A 20,299-nucleotide genomic window follows, 5' to 3' on the forward strand; every position below is an offset into this window, starting at 1 on the left:
CCACTGCTGAAATGTATCAGATTATTCATGGCCCATAGGGGAACTGTGCACTATGGAAAAGCAGGTGTCTCCTTTCACTAGGAAGGCTTGGCATTACAGGAACAGGATTCAGAAGGACACATGGATCTTTAAGGAATCCTTAAAGTTTCTTCTTCCTACCCCTCTACATGTTTTCAGCAAACTTTTGGAAGGATGAGGAAAAATTGTGTTTACTTGAGTTTTGTACTTATATAGCAGAATTGCATTCTCTTTCAAGTAATTTTATTTTGGGAAGCGGCTTCTTTCTACTAGTGATTTAAAAACTGATTTAGTTTGGTTTGGTTTTTTTTACTGTCCCTTTTTCATTATGCAAAGAGTGTAGTGATAAAACCATGCAAACGTCTTCCAAATTACCATGTTAAAATAATTTCAGGAGGTATTATACAAAGAAAAACTAAAAGCAGCAGATCACTGCTGAGTGTCCATCAGTGCTCAACGTCAGACAAATTGTATGTCTTTGTGGAAATGCAAGAATTACCAAGCACTGTGTGAAGGTCCTGGAAGAAGGCTAAGAAGCTGGCAACTGTCCAAAAACATGCCTGACTGTTCTTAGGGTAGGTCATGGTGGGTGATGGTGTGTTATCCATCTTTGTCCCATCAAGGAATGATTCATATTTGCTAGATATTCTTCCCCTTCTTCTGTATGTTACATTTGAAAGGAGTAATTCTTCCAGAATTAATGTACACTTTGTCCTAAAAATAAATGTCGAGTGCAGAGGTTATTCTGGAATGGCTGTCTGGTAACGTTTTATACTGAAGAAGTGTTAGCAGTTTGTCTTCTTGATGAGTAGCACTAATTCTCTGCCATTGAGGGTGTTCTTGAAGCAAGGAGTTGTTTTTTTATCACCTGATAGGTTTTTAGCTGTAGGGATGAAAATTGAATTTCCAGTTGAATATAAGGTGGTAATCACCTGGTGACAAAGAGCTTCAGAGAAATGGACAGATTGGAAAATGTCTGGCGCTCTATGCTGTGAGATTAGGTGTCAACAGCATTCTTTGGAGCTGATGTGAAGTCTCCGAGGAAACCCCTGGCAGCCTTTTATCCAAATCACAGAGGAGTGTTCGGAAACAGAAAATCCTGGGGGAATCTTTGCAGAGCCGTGCTCAGAGTAGACATATCACCTCAAGGTACAGTACTGGGCTTGCCCTGCCATGATTTATTTCTGGTTACTTGGTTGGGCCTTGGACTTCCACTGCTGGGGTCCCAGTTGTACACTGATACAGAATAGTGAAGTTGTGGTAAACTATAATGATGGTGGAGGGAGGAGGTAAAAATATTTCAGGGTGTTTGTTTCCTACTGCTCTTGAAGTCAGTTTACCTTCTGGAATAGTACTTTCAAAAGCAAACCGTATTTCCATTACTAGTCTATCCTCACTGAAAGGCTTAAGATATTCTAAGCTTCTCATTCAGGAGGAAATTTCTTTTTTTCTCAAAGGCATTTGGTGATGTAGGATCCTTCTGCTATAGGAGTGGGCACATTTAGTAAAGAGCCTAATTTAATCCAGGAGTATAGAGCTAGTCAAAGGTCACAATTCTAGTATATGCTCTAAGTAGTACATATTAGGAGTTTGAGAAATTATTTCATATTTATATATCTAGAATTTTCAATAAGCTGAGTGTGTTGCATACCTGTGGTGGGTTTACCCTGGCTGGATGCTGGGTGTCCACCAAATTCATTCTATCCCTTCATCTGGACAGGGGAGAGAAAATACAATAAAAGGCTCATGGGTTGGCATAAGGGCAGGGAGATCTCACTCACCTATCACAGTCATGGGCAAAACAGATGGGACTTGAGGAAATGAGTTGAATTTATCACCAATCAAATCAGGATAGGGTAATGAGAAATAAAAACAAATCCTAAAAAGACCTTTCCCCTACCCTCCCATCTTCACAGGCTCAACTTCCCTCCCAGTTTTCTCTGCCTTTTCCCCTAACAGTTCAGGGGGGGTGGGCAATGAGCGTTGCAGTCATTTCATCACATTACTTAGGGAAACACTGGGTGTATTACCAAAAATTGCAGGAAGAGGAGGCTGTTTGTGTCCCCCCAGTGTCACAGTCACCCCAAAAAGAGCAAATCTGGAGTATGGATTAGCTTCTAACCCACCTTTCACTGTTTTATGGTCACAATAGTTTTGAATGGTTTTGTGATTTAGTCTTGAAGGTAGACTTTTGCATGTTTTGTTTTAGGAGATAGCTGGGAATTGAAGTGTGAATTAGGGTAACACAAAGGTTGCTGCTTCAAATTTCATAACTCTACTGGTGGGGTTAAGAACAGCTACCGTAGCCAGAGGTACATTTCCAGATCTCAGCATTTTATACAGGGTTTCCTGAAAAGAAGAATGGAAAAATCTTTCAGTGACTGTACTCTTAGTGTAGGATTGTCCTAATTTCATTGTGAAGTCTTCAGCTGAATGCAGAAGCTCTTTTATGCTTCAATTTTTCATTAAGGTTATTTTTGTTAGTTCCATCCCCTGATTATCCAGGTGTCTATAAAGCTGTCTAAATATGTCATGCATATTTGTTTATACAATATGCATTTGTATTTACAATACACATTTAAGAAGGATGAACTTTCTGGTTAAGTCATTTAAAAATATTCCATAAATTAATCAAAATCTGTGTATCTAATATTTTTTGTTTTCAGTGGGTAAATTTTTAGATTAACTGCTGATAAAGGGATTAATATTTTTAAATAATCTGTGCTTTTTTTTTTTAAATTATGTTTCTTTGTATGGTAATTCATGTGGCTCTACTATGATTACTACAAGCCATGAAGTCTGCTTTTAGCATCTGGCAACAGTCTGGGGTTTTTGAGCAGTGGCACAGAAGACAACAGGGTATCCCTTTGTGAGAGTGCATGTGTGTCCCAGTCTGTGGCAGCCAGAGTTCATGCTCACAACGATATGAAAAATAGATTTTTGAAATACACAGCTAATTATGGTTTTGATTAAGGAGTAATCATTCTGCTGTATGATAGTTTTGGTGCAAATGTTAGTTGTAAGGGACAAACACATGGTAGAATTTTCTTCCTATATTTATTTCAGCTGATGGGTCTTTCTCATTTCTTCATTTGTGTAGCATTAGTTCAGCTAACAGGAACACGGGGTTGTTGTGCTGCCCTTTTTTAGAGCAAGCCTGCCCTGTCCTGCTGAGTGAGGCCATGCATTAGCTGAGAAAAATCTGCTGTACTTCCCAAGGGTGCCAGGTCAACAGCCTCATGATAGGGTCACTTTGTGCATTGAACAACACAGGAGTAAAACTGTCAGAATTTTGTAGTCTTAAGTGTAATTTACTATAAATTATAGCCTGCTCTGTTGAACTCTCAAGCAGGAATGAAACTATGGAATAATGCTGAAGTCAAAGCTGTGTTAAAGCCACTTTCTCACCTAAAGGTTTATTCACGGTCAGATTGTCCTTTAAACACAAATATGTGAAATAAAAAAAATCAAAAAAGCATTCGAAATGTCCAACTAAAAATTTTCCTCTGAGCAGCCAAATTCCTCTGTCTTCTTAAGTGAGAGTGGAACTTCTTTGTTGTTAACAGGTATAGCCTGTGAGGAAGGAAAAGGGGCTAAGAATACATACACAAAAAATCCAACTCAAAATCCAGAAATCTAGGCTCCTGGTTTCTGAATAGCTCTCCAAATCAATGTTTGTGTTTCCATCCATTTGCTTATGTGGGTTTCCTGGTATTCCCAAAAATATCCTGGGATAAAATACCTCTAATTGTAATAATCTCTGTAGTGTGTTAAAGCAAACCATCACAATGGCAATATTCTCTTACATTCTTTCCACGTGTATAGAATAAAGATTGCTTGAGTATTTTAGCACAACTGAAATCTGGAATTTAAGACTTTTGTCTCACTTGTAAAATAATGGTCATGAAATTCAGATTCCAGTCCAGGATTTTGTTATTGAGTCCAAGGGTTTTTTTCATTCATTATTTTACTGTTTGCTTAAATACGACCATCTGGGCAGAGGGAAAAAAAGAAAATTTCCTGTGACTTTTTTTAGAATTAATGCCAATAATTCTTCCAATTATTCATGCTGATCAAGCATTATTGGAAAAGGTTAAATACTTTTTAAAAAATCATTAAAGAACATAATTATTTTTACCAAAAAAATTACATAATTTTCTTTATTGTCTGAAGTTCACACAGCTCACAGAGCTGGGATGCTTTTTGAGAGTCTCATGATCTCCACCACTGATTTCAAGATTAATTGGAGCAATGCATGAAAATAATATTCCTCCTCCCCTCTGGGGAATGAGGCTGTACCATTCTCCTATCACCCCAAGTACTATCTAATTATTTATCCACATTAGGTAGTAGTTCTTTACCAGGAGAGTTCTCCCATTGCTTGAGAGTCCATTCATCCTGAAGAAAAGAAATACAGAATTTAGAAGGCTTCCCCATACTTCCCCATGTAAAAAAAACCAAAGAGAAAAGTAAACTGGAATGTATTTCTCTGTGGAATACAAGTTTAAAGTGCTGTAGGGGAACCAGTGGAACAGGGGCTTTTCAGATCCAGTAAACACTTACTTTTCTGTCATCATTGTAGTAATAATCAATAATATTGGCAATTCAAGGTGCCTGATTCTGATTTTCATGTTGATGCCACAGAACCTTATTTTTGCCAAAGCTTCTCTGTTATTCTGCCTCCCTCATTTCCCTTTTCCTACTGTGTCAGTCCCAGAATCACAGAATGGCTTGGGTTGGGACAAAACAGTTACCATGGCTCATCACATTCTTACTGAGGTGTAAGTAGCAGTGCCAGTGAAAAATCTCTTGTGCTGCACATCCCAACCATCCTCCAGAAATCTCGAGGATTGCTGGTGTCCTGCTGCACTGCCTTTACAGCAGGAGCTGGAAAGCTGGGGGTGGTTAAAGTCCCCATATTAACCTGGAATTGTGAAGTTTCATCTAGTTCTTTAAAGAAGGCTTTCCTTTAAAAAAGGAATTTTTTTTTCCTGGTTAGATGTTCCATTACAGATACCCATGATATCTCCCTTGATGGGGACATCAATTTGATTCCAGTGGCTTGGCAAATGCTTGGAAAATCCTAATTCCTCCTGCATGTTTATCTCTATGTATGAATCTGTGTGTATGAATTTAGGCACTTTTTGTTGGGAAAATGCAGTGACAGGTACAAGAACACAGTGTCATGTGGCACAGCATTCCACCCTTCCTCTCAGTATAATGGGCAGGATCTAATATGGATAACTTCCAAATTGTGGTATAAGCAAGCTGTGGGTGAGCTGCAGACATTGGTGTTTGCTGTAAGCTGGTGGAGAATGTGTTGCTAAATCTCTGAGTGAGATCCATGGCAACGCTGCCAAGGAACAATTGGCTTCCAAACTAGAATTAGGGTCCGTGGGAGCGGATCTGGAAAAGCCTCATGAAGGCTGCGTGGCCAAAACTGAGTAATTGCATTTTGTTGTAACTAAGCTCCTTCTTAATCACAGTCAAGAGAAATTTGTGGAACCAGTTTTCTGTTGTTTTTCAACTGAAGACCTGAAGTTTAGCCATGTCCAACCCAAACAATGGGTGCTGAGGATTGTGTTGTGCCTTCTCTATAGACATGATTTGTTTTATCCGTGAGGATTGTCGTTTGTGTTCATGTGGCAGTAGCAATTACTACAGCTCTGTTCAGATGAGGTCTTTTACAAGTGCAGTCAGTGTAAAGAAGCGGGCAGTCAAGGACAGGTACAGATTTCTGAAGCATTTTGTTAAGGCCAGTAGTCTTCACACAAGTACACTGATAAAAGCAAGGCATTAGGGGTATCACTGTGATGAAAAGGAAGTTGTGGTAAAAGGAGCCACTTGGTGTAGGATCTGTTTCCAGAGCAATACCCTGCTAAAAATGATGGTTAAGATGGAAAAGTGCATTTATTGAAAAATAACTTTTCTAATTTTTTTAAATGTTCATAAGACTGCAATTTTGAAATACAAAATTAATCCCTAAAGTGATAGTTAGCTTTGGGCTTATAATTTTGTGGTAACTAGAGCTTGAGTGTAGATCAGCATTGGTTAAAAAGAAAAGTTGAGACAGTTGTTTGGGAGCAAGAAGAGTAAAATGCTCCTAGAAAACAGAGGAGAGTTCCGTGAGGATGCTTTAGTAGTATTCCCAGCTTTGGTAAAGTATTGGAGAACTGAAAATACAGGAGTACAAAAAAATGTATTAGTAAATAAGTCACAAACTATAAAAAAAAAGGGTAAGGCAAGTATGCTGAGACTATTTCAGAGATAACACAGTGGCCTCAAAAGAGAATATTTTGAGTAGCTGCCTTTTCTATCTCAGGCAAATGGTGTAACTGTAAATGGGATTTGCCATGGTAGCAAAAACCAGGTTAAATAAATAATATTAGTTTGATTTATCAAGTTTTTTGGTGACTGTTGATACAAGGTGTTGTGAGGACTCAGGTCTGTGAGATCTGACTGCAGGTTGGAGTATAACATTCTGATGCTGATGCTGCATGTCATAATATGATGAGAGGAACACTTCTGCATCGGGGAAAAGTCCAGCTTTAGGGTGCTCTTAGAATATTTCCTTTCTAGAAGGAAAATACTAAATTATGATGAAGTTATGCTGCTGTTTGTCAGAATAACCCATGTTCTTTGATACCTCTGGGTACACAGTGATCTTGACCGGAATCCTGTGAGATTTGTTGTCCCACCCCACGGTGGGTGAGCAGCACAAGCGAGCAGAGAGCTCTGGCCAGCCAGCAGCACATTGTGGTAGGTGTCACCTACAGCAGCAAAGCAATGGGCATTTTCCCCTGGACCAGCACCTAGGCTGAGCTTCCCCACATGACAGCAGCATACAGTAGGCAGCTGAGCTCAGCCCTAAGGCATGTGTTTGACGTGCCTCCCACTCCTCCGACCACCTGGCGCTGCGCAAGAGGCAAAGCTGCAACCTGATGCCATAATGCGTGACAGCCAGGTGTTCAGTTTGCTGCTTCGTGTGTCAGCGGTGCCGGATTGAGGGATAACAACGGGGAAAAATGATGATGAAAACGTTAGTAGGAGAGAAGATTGCTGTTTGGCTGAAATCAGAGTAGACCTTCTCTTCAAATGCACAGATGTAAAAGCATAAAGAAAATCTTTGCTCTTCCTGCTGTTGTGTATGATGCTTAAGAATGTCTAATTGGATGCCACAGAGTGCCCTGAAATAATGCTCTAACTCCCTGCTACTATGGCTTGGCTGGGAAGATAATTGCTCCTCTCCTACGTAAAAAACTAATAAGGATTTCTGCAGCAAGAGTGCATGAATCATGAACCTTAGCTGCAAGCTATTAGCCAAGTTATGAGTAATTATATTTTGGATTGCTACATATTCAAATTATGAGGCAACAGATTATACTTTAACTAGATTTGCTGTAAAACATCTTTTAATTTTGTCAAAGAGCAAACCTTTTCATGTTAAGCATTCTTAAGATAGAAGAAGTAAAAGTTTAGCAAATGCCTTCAGTATCATCCTGGATTTGGGAAGATAAAATCTTTATTGCTGCCTTGGTTTCATGCCTTAAATTACTTAACTGCTTTAAATTTCACTTTTTATATTGTACTCAGCTCCTTGAAATGCATAGAAGCAGACCACTGTTAGCACATAACTGCTTTACAATGACTGTTACACCTTGATTTCATGTTTATACCATTTTATACCATGATTTCAGTATATTGTCCTGTTTGTGTTGCAGCTGCCTCCCAAACTGCTTTTTTCTAAGTTCAGTGCAAGCTGTCTTCCAAGTAATGCCTCCATAATGCTTTCCCAGCTATTCTTCCCATATCATCATAACCTTTAGGTGCTCCTGGTGATTTTAACATGGAACATAATGCCAAAACCAAGCATTTTTATTCTTTCCTAAGCAGAGATCCTAACAAGATCTCACCCAAGGTCATAGAGGCCGCATCAGGAGTAACAGGAAAGGCACTGCTGAGCCAGGGCTAGTTCCTCTGCCTTTCCACTGGTAGGATTCATTTGAGCTGAATACTTTCAGCTCTTGAGGGATTTTCTTTAGCTGTACAGAGGTAGTATGATAAATATAATGGAAAAGCTACAGTTTCAAATGTAACTTGATTATTGACTTGTAGGTAAAAGGCATTTCCATGGGGAGAAATTTCAACAGCTTTTAGGACCATTGATTACTTTTGATTCATAATTAGATTTAGAGCACAGGTTCAAGATCACAAGCTGACTCGTGGACACTAAGCTGTTTTATATTTTCTGAAAACACTGTTTTAAAAGCATGTGTAGTGTGAGAATTATGTCCACTTGTAAAGAAAAGGATCAATCTTTCTTGTCGCCTCAGAGAGCCTTTGTGGCTAAGGCTGGTGAAAATCAGCCAGATTTAAACCCAAAATGCTGCAAAGCTTGTTGCTGCTCTGACACCTCATCTACAGAGGGCTTCATGACTGATTCTCATCTATATTCTGGAGCAATAAAAACAGACAGTTTTTCATTTCATACTCACTGTAGTAGTTCTTTATCCCTCAAATTCACCCTGTCTAGCCAACAAAGAGAATTGTTTTGTTTAATTTATCAGTACACCTAATAATTAATTGGAGTCGTTCACTGTTGAATGAGCTATATATTTGCACTTCTCGATTTCTTTTTGTTTTGCAAGATTGCTACAACAGATGTTAATGCTATCACTTTTTTTGGAGATTATTTAAGTGGCCAAGAGCGAACAGAGCTGTACTTCTTGCCTATTCAAATTCAGATGTTGGCCTGTAGCCCTAAGTTTTTCCTTTGGATTTTATCAGGACTTTTTTAAACTAAGTAGGAGAATTGGAGCTTTAGTTTTTCCAGAGTTTGTTAACATCTTATTTTTATGGATTCAAACATGTTACACTTGCATTTCAAGCCAGAGTTATATTCTTATTTCTTGCAGGGGAAGACTTGACAGAAAAGCAGATGCAGTTGCATTACTGGTTTCACTGCTGGTGTTAAATCAGTGTATTGATATCTACTTGCTGCAGTTAAAATTGTTGAGAGGAAGCTAAAGTGAAAGCACAGGGCTAACTTGAGTCGGTTAAAACACACTGCTAAGGTTCTTCCTGACAATTTTGCTGAGTTACATAGGTACAGCATTGATTGTAAAGCTTCTAGCTTGTGCCTCCCATAAAGTACTGTTTCCTAACATTCTTTTTTTATTGAAATGTACTAAATTCGTAAGTTGAGGTGGGATATTTTGGTTATTAAGTTTGTCCATCCAGTACTCCAGATTATAATAACCTGCTTTGTTTTACTGCAGCTTTAACAAAATCTGACTGGACTGAGCTGTCCAAACCTAATCTCATGCAGATTTATTTTTTGAGATGTTTAGCCAAAATAGGTCATTTGTATCCAAGATCCGATTAAAAAAGAAACCACCGAAAAAAACCTTTAAAAAACCCCAAACCCCCAATGAACAACCACAAACCCCAAACCTAGAGTCCACAGAATTGAGGAAAAGCTACCTAAAGCTATGAATGGATTTGGCCTTTAGTTCTTCATTTGAAATCTGCACATATTTAGCAAAACAGTCCATCTGTGAAAAATTGCAGTGCATTTATGCTTAGTGGTGACAACTTCTGTGTTCAGCTGTTAAATTCCCCACGGGCTTCTTCTCCACAGAAATGGGAAAGTTTCTCCCCTAACCACAGATTCCAGCAGAAGCAGGATGCACTGGATCTGCTTAAGGGACAGGAGGGCAGTACTGTTCCCCCTGCAAAAGGGGCCATAGGGCAAGAGTCTGGGGTGTGCTGGGGATGGACATGCACTGGGATGGGAAATGCTATTTAAGTTAGAGTGTAACTGAAGCTGGATAGGAGGTAGGAGTGGAACAGGGCTAGAAAAGGACTGGCTCACGTTGGGAGGGAAGGGACTGGGCATTAGAGCCAAGAGGAAGAACTGAAGCAGTTTAGAGATGAGGGACTGCCCTATTGCCAATGTGCACATGCATCTTGGGGCACTTGGACACTGCCTTAGAAAGCTGGATTCTGCCTGGTTCATTCCTGTCAGGATTCTTAGGATGCCAGGCAAGGAAGTGATGCTGTGTCTCACACATCATCCCTCATTGGCTATTTTCATTATTCTGAATACACAGCTGAGCAGTGAGGTTTGAGAGCATACATAGAATTCACAAATGCTGCTCAGATCTGAGCCTTGTAAATATAAGGATGTGATTATAAGAACAGAAGGAATCATTGACATCTTAAATTGATTGTCAATAAACACATTAATAATGAACTGTTCAGCAGCTAAAATCAACAATATCAAAGCCCACAGCATGTTCCATGAGTAGCCACTTATCTGTAAGGTCAGTATTGAATCATGGGAGGCATAATTGCTCTATGATAATTTTAAGTTTGGCAAAACATAAAAGATGCATACTGCATAAAATTTACATGGAATAAAATTTGTCTGAGTGTTAAGTTGGGATGCTGGTTGGAGTAGATACTTTTTTGAATTCCTACTACTTATTTTCTTGGTTTAATTTTGTTTTCATTGATTCCAGGAATAAAAAATTCCATCGGTTTTACACTGCCTTTGTGCAGGGTACAGTTATTACCAGGCAGCCAATTATGTCACTTGTGTAGGGGTAAATGAATTTGCATTAGGTTTACTTTACCTATCATGAGTAAAAATAATCCTGCAGGTGTTGTAACTGGACTTTGGTGCAGACTGGGAGTATGTTTTGTTCCCTATCAACTACAAAATCCACTCTGCTGCATCTCTGCAGCTGTTGCTATATGAACTGGTCCAATTAAAGCAGTGAATGTTTAACTTCAGGGTATATGGAAGTTAATTGGAAGTCTCTGAATGGTTTAAGAGCCTCACTCGAGGGGATGCTATTGATAGTTCACATGAGCAGGATGGCACTGCTTGGTGCCTGAATGTCACGAGTTAAAAGTCAAAGGGCAAAATGCTGGTCTCCGTTAAAGCCGGTGGAAGTTTTGCCATTGACTTCAACAAACAGAGGATTTCTCCCTTAATTCTGTAACTTTGGTTAGGAGGAGAATTGTGTTGTACTTTAAATTCTTGTGGCTTCACCGAGAGTCTGTTCTCCAAAAGTTTTTAGATTTTTATTTAGTCTGATGGTGTTTTGTGGGAAACTAAATTGAAAGTGTATTTAAGGGCCCCAGGGACCTGCTCTGGTGAACTGCATCGGGAGAAGCTGAACATCTGCTTGATGCTCGGACACAGCTTTAGCAGAACTCCTAATCATTCAAAAGAAATTGCAGAAAATCTGTTTGCTTTTAAATTTCAAACCGCATAGCTCAAACTTTAAGTTTTAATGTCCTTACATACAAGTTTTTAAAAAAAGTAAAAAAACCTCAATACAAAATATTTACCACCAAGGCAGAAAATATATAAAAGAGGAAGGGAAAGAAATGCAGTTTTGCAGTTTTAGGGTGGTTTTACACAAAGGAAAATTCAAAACTGAATTCTGGAATATAACAAAAACGTGCATCATACTAACATGAAGGTGTTTTAACAGTGATTGTGTTGTCTTAACAAACACTTGGTTTACCAGTTCTATTTCACATGTGAAATAAAATGGACTTTATAGTAAATAGATCTTTTTAATTTCAATTAACATTTTTTAACTATAAGGAAATGTACAGAATTTGTGTGGAAATCCATGTACTATGTTTACTCAAATACAGAAAATACTTTACTGCAAACTTTTAAATATAATAAAATGCATTTAATAGCAATCTTTTTTGGTTTCATCATTATTTATGAACATAACATTCAAAATATGGAAATTCAGCTGTGGATCAAAATGACCATAAAAACAGTAACCCAAAGAACCTTATAAACATGTCAACAGCCATCATTTATCCTAGATGGCTCTACCAATGTAAAAAACATATAAAATGTAGAATAATTCTTAACATATGGTTTACTTTGTTGCATTGTTCCTACATATTATGTGTGTTAAAATCCAGAAAATTGTATTATGAAGAGAATATTGGTGTTTGTTTATTAAACTAAAGTACAGGTTAAAGTCATTCTTTTCTTGTGATGAACATATACCAACAGTGATTAAAAAATAAACATTTATTTACAAAATATTGATGCATACATATTACACAAGTCAGTTATATCAAAGTGGTTTTTAAACAATATCTGTAGCAACCAACTATTTGCATTGGTTTACCATAGTGCAAACGGTAATGTTGCAAGGCAGGTTAAAATGTGGGACTGCAATTTTAATGTTGGATTTCTCTGCTGCCTTCTGTTTTTTCTATGGCTAGAAAACTATTCCTTTTAATTTAAAAAATACCTATTTCTTGCGAATGTTGAATAGTGTACCTGAGGATAGGGCAAATTCATTATTAAGCCTAAATTCTTTCACTTATATAACTATCTTTCTGTTTACTCTGCTTACGTAGCACCATTGCCATTGATTACTAACATACTAATGAGAAAAAGGAATGGAAACACGCTAAATACACTATGCCATCCCTAATTTCAGGGTTTGTCCATTTATGTGGAATTTCATCTGATACATTTCACAAGTATGCACTATATATTCAAGTGTTTAAGGATGAACCTGGTGGTATTGTGTAGTGGCGTATATGTTACCAGTATATATGTTCCTGTAAATATGATAATAAATGAAGCTGTGAAGAAAAGAACCTAAAAGCCTTCTGTCCTCAGGTGAGAAGGAGCTTGCCTTTGATTACCAATGTGTACTGAAATCTGCACATAAATTTGCATCCAAATGACTGAATATTGATTCCCTCATAATGTAAGAACTTGGTGGATTAAATCCGGTGATTTTGATTGTAGCTTTTCTCTTTTGCTGGCTTACGAGCAGCCATCAGGTAATTACATTGTCCCTTAGTTCACGTTCTGTAGCTGGTGCTGGTAGCACACAGGAGGTCGGCAATGCCTTGTGTACGTAACTTCACAGTTTGAAAGACTGGTGAGGGGGTACAACTTTTTCTATTTTTTCTCTTTTTTTTTTTTTTTTTTTTTTTTTTTTTTTTTTTTTTTTTTTTTATTTTTTTTTTTTTGGTAGCTTCCACAATTTGTGAAGCGGTGGATCCGACGAGGATCTCATGAGCACCCGCAGCGATCTACAACCATGGCCGGTATCTTGCCGTAGATGATTTGTTCTTTGCCGTTGAAGTACAGCATATTGATGGGGGACATCTTGGTGGGCGTGCAGCAAGGGCCTGCCGAGCCCCTGGGGTTGGCTTGGTGCACGAGGTGGGTGTGGGGGTACTTTTGTAAAAACACAAATTCACATTCCCCGGAGCAATAGTTGGCTTTGTATCTTTTAGGAGCGATAATCCAATCCCATCCGAAAGCTTCGAAATCCACCGTCAGTGGGTAGCGGCAACATCGGGATTCTGTCGAGTGCTCGTCACAGTCGAGACCGAAATCTCTGCGGGACCGTTTTGGTGTGTCTGTAACTCTGACCTCTAAAAATGGGTTCTGTGAGAAGAGGAGAATGAATTGGAATAATTTCTGAGGTAAGCCCAAGTTCACTAAAAATGTGCAAACAGTATTTCAGATTCTGAAATGAAGGTTGCAAACAAAATTTGACCTACAGTTCTTTTATAGGTATCTCTGTATTTCCCTGCTGTTTCTCTACATAAAGCTTTAAGACCTGAGAATTTGTCTCTGAAATTACCATTGTCTCAGTGCTAGTATCTTTTAACTGCTATAAGAACAGATTTTTATTTTGATGTGGAGTTTGTTCGTTTGTTTGCTTTAAACTCCATAAGAGCTTTTTTTGAGTCCTTCTGAAATTGCCTTCATTAAAATCATATTAAATTCAGGCTTTCTGGATATCAAGGAAAGATTTTTGTCCAGACCAAGGAGGACAAAAGTTGCTCCTCTATTGCTGCCATGCTTGAATGACACTATGACTGAATGAATTTGGAGGGGCAGCTAAGTATTTTGACTCCTGGAAGAGTCCTGTGGCCAGGAATGTACTTTTGGCAGATCTCTGAGCCACATGCCTCCTACTGAAGGTGTGTTTCCACAGTCACCAACTGAGACTAGAAGGAAATTGCAACCTTCACAATTGTGAGTTTGAAAAGGTTCCCAAAGTTTCTCCCTTTCACACACTGATTTCTGCCCCGTGTGTCGGTTTGGCACTGATGGGTCCATCCCTTGGAGACCATTCTTCAGGAGTTACAGCCCAGCTGACTTTGTCACACAGGTTTCTTTCTCCCCAGATACTTGTGAGCTGTGGAGTCGCTGGAAGTGCCCTTTCCAAAGGTAAATTATATGGGGAGGTGTTTGATGCGAGGGGCACCCCTGTACCGGGAGGGGAGCTGCTGGAGAGGAGCTGGAGGGAAGAGAGATTTCCTCTCCTATTATCAGCTGTCCCTCTACCCCTTCTCTGACGCTGAAATGTTTATTTATAGATGATTATAGCCATGTATGTATCATCATTTGAATGGATGGAGGTGGTAAGGAAATGCCTGACCATGATATCCAGCTGGCCTGTTTCAAATACACGAGATCCACATTTATATTGAATGTACAATCAAGATATCACAGAGTTTTCCTTTTAAGCACTTTAAGCATTTCCTTTTAATTTAAAATTTCCTTTTAAATGATATTATACTTCTGTGAAGTTAAATGTTGCATAAATATGGTTGGACACAATGTTTATTTCCAACCTAAATATTTCTGTATTTCTGTGGTCAACAGATTCATCTACTACATAGAAGTAAAAGTAGAATAATATTCTTCATACGGTATTCAAAAGGTGGTATCGCTTGGTTGTGATAAATTCAGAAAATTGTATAGGTTGTAGATGATTAGTGATAAACAGAAACAAATAGCAAGGGAAGTGCTGTAATTTCACTTTAGGTTTACTTCAGGTGTAATTGTAGGTGCACTTCAGATGTAATTTTTTCATCTATTTGTATAGAAACAAACCAGATAGTTATTTTGTGCTCTTTCTTATCATGTCTCGATTATTGTTTCAAGCAGAATTTCTCTATTCAGATATTTCTAATAGATAGAATGATATACACTCTACCAAATAACGAAAGGTGAAGATCTTAACATTATGAAGATCTGTTCTTACCTTCATAAAGAGACAATTTTTGTTGTTGTTAATAGAAAATATACATATAGAGAGTATGTAGGAACACCCTTGACTTCTCAATATTGGAAGCATCTTTCCTAACCAGTGAAAGAATCTAAAGACTGTTTTTTAACATTAAGTGAAACAGCTCCTTATGAAGAAGTATTTGCTCTCAATATTGAAAACAATGTTACTTTTATAGTATCATCTATCAGTAATTGCCAAAACCTTTTCTAGTTACTGCCTCGCAATGTCTCTCTGAAATACTGCAATTTCTTTCAATTTTTTAGATAGGGAAATGGAGGCAGAGGAAAGCTATTGATTTCTGGCATAATCACAGAGCAAAGAATGAATGAATTGAATACCCAGAACTTTTATCTTCCATTCCCTAAACAATGCATCCATTTTATCCTTAAAACAGAACTTAAATGCTTTTCAATCAAATGGGATTTTTCTAAATAGACTTACCAATCCATCTTCCCCCGGTCCTGGGAAAGTTACAGCAAGATTCCGTCCGTTCTCATCAAAAGCTTTTATTTCGATGCCTAAATTGGATTCAGGCTGTTTGAGCCAGTTTTGCAACACTGTCTTCACATCAATGCTCTGCCAAATACCGGTGCCTGGGTTCATGTCAAGTTTCAAAGATCGAATTCCAGTGTATCTTGTACCATCTTTCATGGGTTTAATAAGTCTCAGGATCTGCACAAACACCGTTGTAGGTTTTTGGACTTGCCTCAAGTATATCCACAATTGTGCTTTTACTACTTTGTTATATTGTATTTTAGAGCTAAACTTAAAGAAGCAACATTTTGGTTTTCCCTCCATTTGTACAAGAAAATCAGCTATAAATGAATGGAAAGAACAGATTACTGAACAGGGAACAAGAAAAAATGCGTATATAAACCTGACTAATTTTTTTCAGACTGTATAGAAAATATTACATAATGTTATAAAGAGTACCAGTAACAAAGTAGATTTAACTTAATTCATTTTCTGTGGTTTACACTCTACTGCAATTTTAGTGGATGTCAACAAAATTATTATTCTATCACCTACTATCAATTCACTTCTGCCAGTCACCTCCTGAGGACCTTCATAAAGCACGCAGAATAGCAGCTTTGCATAAGCTGACTCAACACGTGTGTGGTGATCCAGCTATTTCTAATTTACTCCAAAGCCCCAGCCTGCTGCAGACCATACAGCCCTGGGCAAACTGCACAAACACTTACATTTATTTTCTCAGTGGGAAGAAAATAATTGAGGGGATTAATATAAGGATCATTTTGTTTTCATTTGAATAATATTAGAGGAAAGTCACGTGCAGTGCTGCGTTCCTCCTTCCTGTAGCCTACGATGCAGCTGTCATACCTAGTCATGGCAATATCTTTCCATGCCAGGATAAAATGGGTAGTACTAATCCTAAATGGTGCAGGGCTTTAACGTTCATAAATCTCATCACTTAAGATACCTGTCTCTTTAGTGCATTTAAAATAGCTCATGGGCTTTTTATAAGAGGTAGGAAATGAACTCAGAGCAATGAAATACAGTGACTTTTTTTCAGTCACTGTAACTATGTAGCAGTTTGATTAAAAATGGTTATAAGCCCTTGAACATAAAAGTCTAGAATAAAAGTGCAGGCAGACCTCAGCTTTGTGATAAGTCTGCAGTAAAATAATGTTATTAAGTGCCCATCTCAATAATTACTAAGTTGAAAAATTTCAGTGAAAAATTTACTTTTTCATCTCTGGGCTCATTTTTAGCTGGTGAGAGCAGCTGATATAATTCTCGTCTGCATATCATAACAATATCTGTAACTGCTAACATGCCTTATATGTCCTGTCATATTTTTCCTTTTTGACATCATATTCATAAGTGTTATTTAAAAAAACAGCTGCCATAGTCAAATACTTTAGCTGATGAAGAACATAAGATACTACAGTATTAACTGTGCAAAAGATACTTGATAGGAGCCATAGCAGATGTTTAGCACTCGAAAGATAACTCAGAATCTGCTCATTCAGTAAATGCCTTCATTCTTCCTTGGCACGGTTACGTGAGCTGATTCCTATAGCACGGACATTTTTGCATTTAATCTGTTACACACATATTTGCTTTAAATATATAGTTTTAACTCCAAGGTGGGTGGTGCTAGTTTATGGGATCAGCAAAGAGGCAAGAATTTAACTCTCTAGTTGCACTTGCTGTAGCATGTTGCAGTTAGGTAGGTGTAGTGCTCTAAGCTGCATTTCTGTTGATTTCTATTGCTTCCAAAAATACTGGCCAGTGAAACCTCCCTCACAAAAATATAGTTCTCTCATTATCTGCACTTGTACTTTATATTTGCAAGAGGAAATGCCCCGAGTGCTGCAGATAACGAAGTTCACTAAACCACAGATCTCCCTTTGCTTTCTAAGGCAATGGGTAAATCCTAAGTGCTACAGGGCACACACATTATAAAGAGCTGAAAACCAAACAGTAAAACAAAGGATCGCCACACGGTCATTTGAACCTGGCTCAAATTCTTTAGAAATAACGCTCTTCTCCCTCCCTCCAGCAGACTTCAGCCAGCAGCCTGTTGGGAGAGCCTGAGGAGGAGTTGTGTGGCTGTACAGCAGGGAGACAACTCTCTCGGAGGGGCGGTGGGAGGTGAAAGAAGCAGGGTTACTTACACTCCGTAGGCATTGTGATAATCGTTTCGGTGGTGGCATGATAGTCATCATCTTCCAAAGAGCCATCGCTACTGTCATCTCTCTGCACATCATACTGATCAATCAGTTCCTGCAGTGGAGGAGCCTTGGGTAAAAGTTGTTTAATAACATCCCTGCTAATGTTAGGAGCTTGTTCCAGACGCAGTTTGCTGAGGATTTGAATTTTTATGGCTTCTATTCTGGAAGATTTTGTATTCTGTCTCCACGTACAAGCATTGCACAGTCCGTCCTTTTCAGCGTTCTCTGTGGGCTGACTACTGTCATCAAGAGCCACCGGATCAACTGAAATCAGCATGAACAGGTAAATAGAAGCATAGAGCGCTAGCTTTTGCATGATCTCACATTCAGTGCAGCACTTTTCCCTTCTTTTTTTTCCCCCTCCCCCTTTCCCTTTCAGTACTAAACAGATCCGTGAAAGCAAATGCAATCTGAGAGACAGCTTGCCACACTGGTGTACCTTATATATTCCAAGGGGGCTTTTTATACTCCAACTTTGATTAGGCTCATGTCGTCAAACCCGACGATTGGTTGCTGTCCCAACAATGAATCTGGCTGTCAGAGGGTAAAGCCCTGTCGATCACAAGTCACTAGACAGCGTTTAGTTACAGCCAAGGGTGAACTGATTTATCTGGGTACTTTGCAGAGGATATGCCTTCACATTCTGAAAGGATATATTTCCCAAGTATTGTGGGCAGCAGTACTGAAAGACAGCACTGTCATTCTTAAATATTATACTAACTGTGTACTTGTACTATGAATCAAGAGAAACCTTGCTCTAAACTTGCTTTAGGCTTCTACCAGTCGTTCTGACTTGAAAGTTTGTTCTATTTAAAATAAAATCCCAAGGGGTTGCTTTTAGCAGGCAGGAAAATAATACTTTAGAAATGGATTGTTAAGAGTACTAATTTATGTTGTTCAACAACTGATATATATACAGCAGTTCTTATTTCAGAAAAGCTTACTGGGTTTTCCTAGACACTGGCTAATGTAGTATTGGAGGTTTTGTGAATATCTGACATTATGCAAATGCCTGTCTTATTTGTTTGCTCCTTTAGCATATATTAAAATACACAGAACAAATCCTTTACTGAATAAAAAATCAGTAATGAAAAATGAGTCTCTCCTCTCTTCATGCTGTCACCAGAATCCTGGGCAGTAAATTAAGTATCTTTAGTAGCAAAGGTATTTTTAAGGAATATCTTTAGCTACTCACTCTAATACTAAACAGGAATGCTTCAGCTTGCTTTTTTTCATTATTAGTGAAAGCATTAAAAGACTTAAAATATTTAAATCTCTACTGTGTCTCTGTCTTCTCCATGTAACCTTTTCTTTCACTTCAAAATGTCTCTATATTATACCAACTTAGGTGATATCTCTGTGCTTTTTTACTTTCCACTCAAATATTTAGAAATTCTCTTATGTCCTGCTTATATGTTAAAAATATAGATTTAATATGCTTTCTGCATAAGACATACATCTCTGTGTGATTGTATTGGTTATGGCTTATAAAATCTTACATTTGATCTTAAAATCAAATGTAATTCACATTTGATATGCTGCTAGCAATAATTATGGAGCTCACACTTAATGAGAGGGGTGAGGGGGTTAACACAGGCTGCATGTCACAGCAAACAGAAACTCTGGAGCTGGTATGTATTGTATACATTTGTATATTTGGAATCTATGTATTACAGCAATGGGAAATCCTGGAATTTCATGCAATATGCCAAAGTTTCCCTAATTCAGGACTGAATTTTCAGTTTCTCACAGAGTTTATTTTCTTTTCCCATTCTGATTACACCTAAAAATATGTCAGACAAAGTGTTTTGCATGTGTTTCTGTAGGAAAAACGTTAGTATAAGTAAAGCTGTGAACAGAACTCTAAAAAAAAATTTTTTTCCTCCTGGTCATTCATATTATTTTTGTATCACCTCTCCAGGGCATGCAAATTCACTGTTTACCACACAACCGAGCCTAATATTCAGCTAATAACCAGTGACATAAATCACAAGTATTCAATTGAAACTGATTGTCCTGCCCTGGTGTAAAGCTGATGCAAGTAATAGATGTATCATGCTCACACATTCCAGGCATATAGCTTTAGGGTCAGACCCTGATATTTTGATTTTAGCCAAAAGCCATGTTCAAAGCAAGCATTTTGCTGCCTTACCTCCTGAGCATTTGATTTTTGCACAGAGACCGATACAGCTACTCTCAACATGTGGTAACACAAATGGGCCGTGCTTCACTGGAACAAGAAGACAGGAGTTTGCAGTGCAGACTGCCTGCCATGACTATAACATCTTTAAAACAGACTCTTAGTGCATTTCAAGTGCTGGAAATGTGTTTTTATAGAAGATGTATAGGATGATTCACAGTAAGTGCTTTCTGAAAAGCACTGACCTGTTAGTGAATTTTGGGGGGATTTAAGTTGGGGGCTGCTTGCTATTTCTATAGTTAATGTCATGATAAAAGTATTTGTTATTATTTCTTTATTTTAAA

General features: G+C 38.1%; 2 protein-coding genes across 7 annotated transcripts in view; one reads left to right on the plus strand and one right to left on the minus strand.

Moving 5' to 3' along the window:
• Nucleotides 1-11,590: 11,590 nt before the first annotated feature.
• MSTN (myostatin) lies at nucleotides 11,591-18,265 on the minus strand. Its single transcript, XM_015634184.3, has 3 exons — nucleotides 17,759-18,265; nucleotides 15,558-15,931; nucleotides 11,591-13,477 (listed from the first exon to the last, which is right to left on the minus strand). The coding sequence occupies exons 1-3, from the start codon at nucleotides 18,129-18,131 to the stop codon at nucleotides 13,097-13,099; spliced, it is 1,128 nt and encodes a 375-aa protein (XP_015489670.1). The 5' UTR covers nucleotides 18,132-18,265; the 3' UTR covers nucleotides 11,591-13,096.
• C7H2orf88 (chromosome 7 C2orf88 homolog) overlaps nucleotides 18,010-20,299 on the plus strand; it is a 37,917-nt gene continuing 35,627 nt past the window's right edge. For 5 of the 6 annotated variants that reach the window (XR_004498233.1, XR_004498234.1, XR_004498232.1 and 2 more), the window contains exon 1: nucleotides 18,012-18,098. The gene's annotated coding sequence lies outside the window, so the exon portion shown is untranslated. Of the gene's footprint in view, nucleotides 18,099-20,299 lie in introns of all 6 variants that reach the window. The other variant, XR_001522691.2, reaches the window with a different exon arrangement.

Source organism: Parus major, chromosome 7 (genome assembly GCF_001522545.3).
Source record: "Parus major isolate Abel chromosome 7, Parus_major1.1, whole genome shotgun sequence".
Lineage (NCBI taxonomy): Eukaryota > Metazoa > Chordata > Aves > Passeriformes > Paridae > Parus > Parus major.

Coding starts and splice junctions, on each gene's coding strand:
- MSTN (XM_015634184.3), bottom strand. CDS start 18,131: ATGCAAAAGCTAGCGCTCTATGCTTCTATTTACCTGTTCATGCTGATT. Junction 15,932..17,758: donor TATCACAATGCCTACGGAGT/GTAAGTAACCCT, acceptor ATTCATTTATAG/CTGATTTTCTTGTACAAATG. Junction 13,478..15,557: donor GACCGGGGGAAGATGGATTG/GTAAGTCTATTT, acceptor CTCTTCTCACAG/AACCCATTTTTAGAGGTCAG.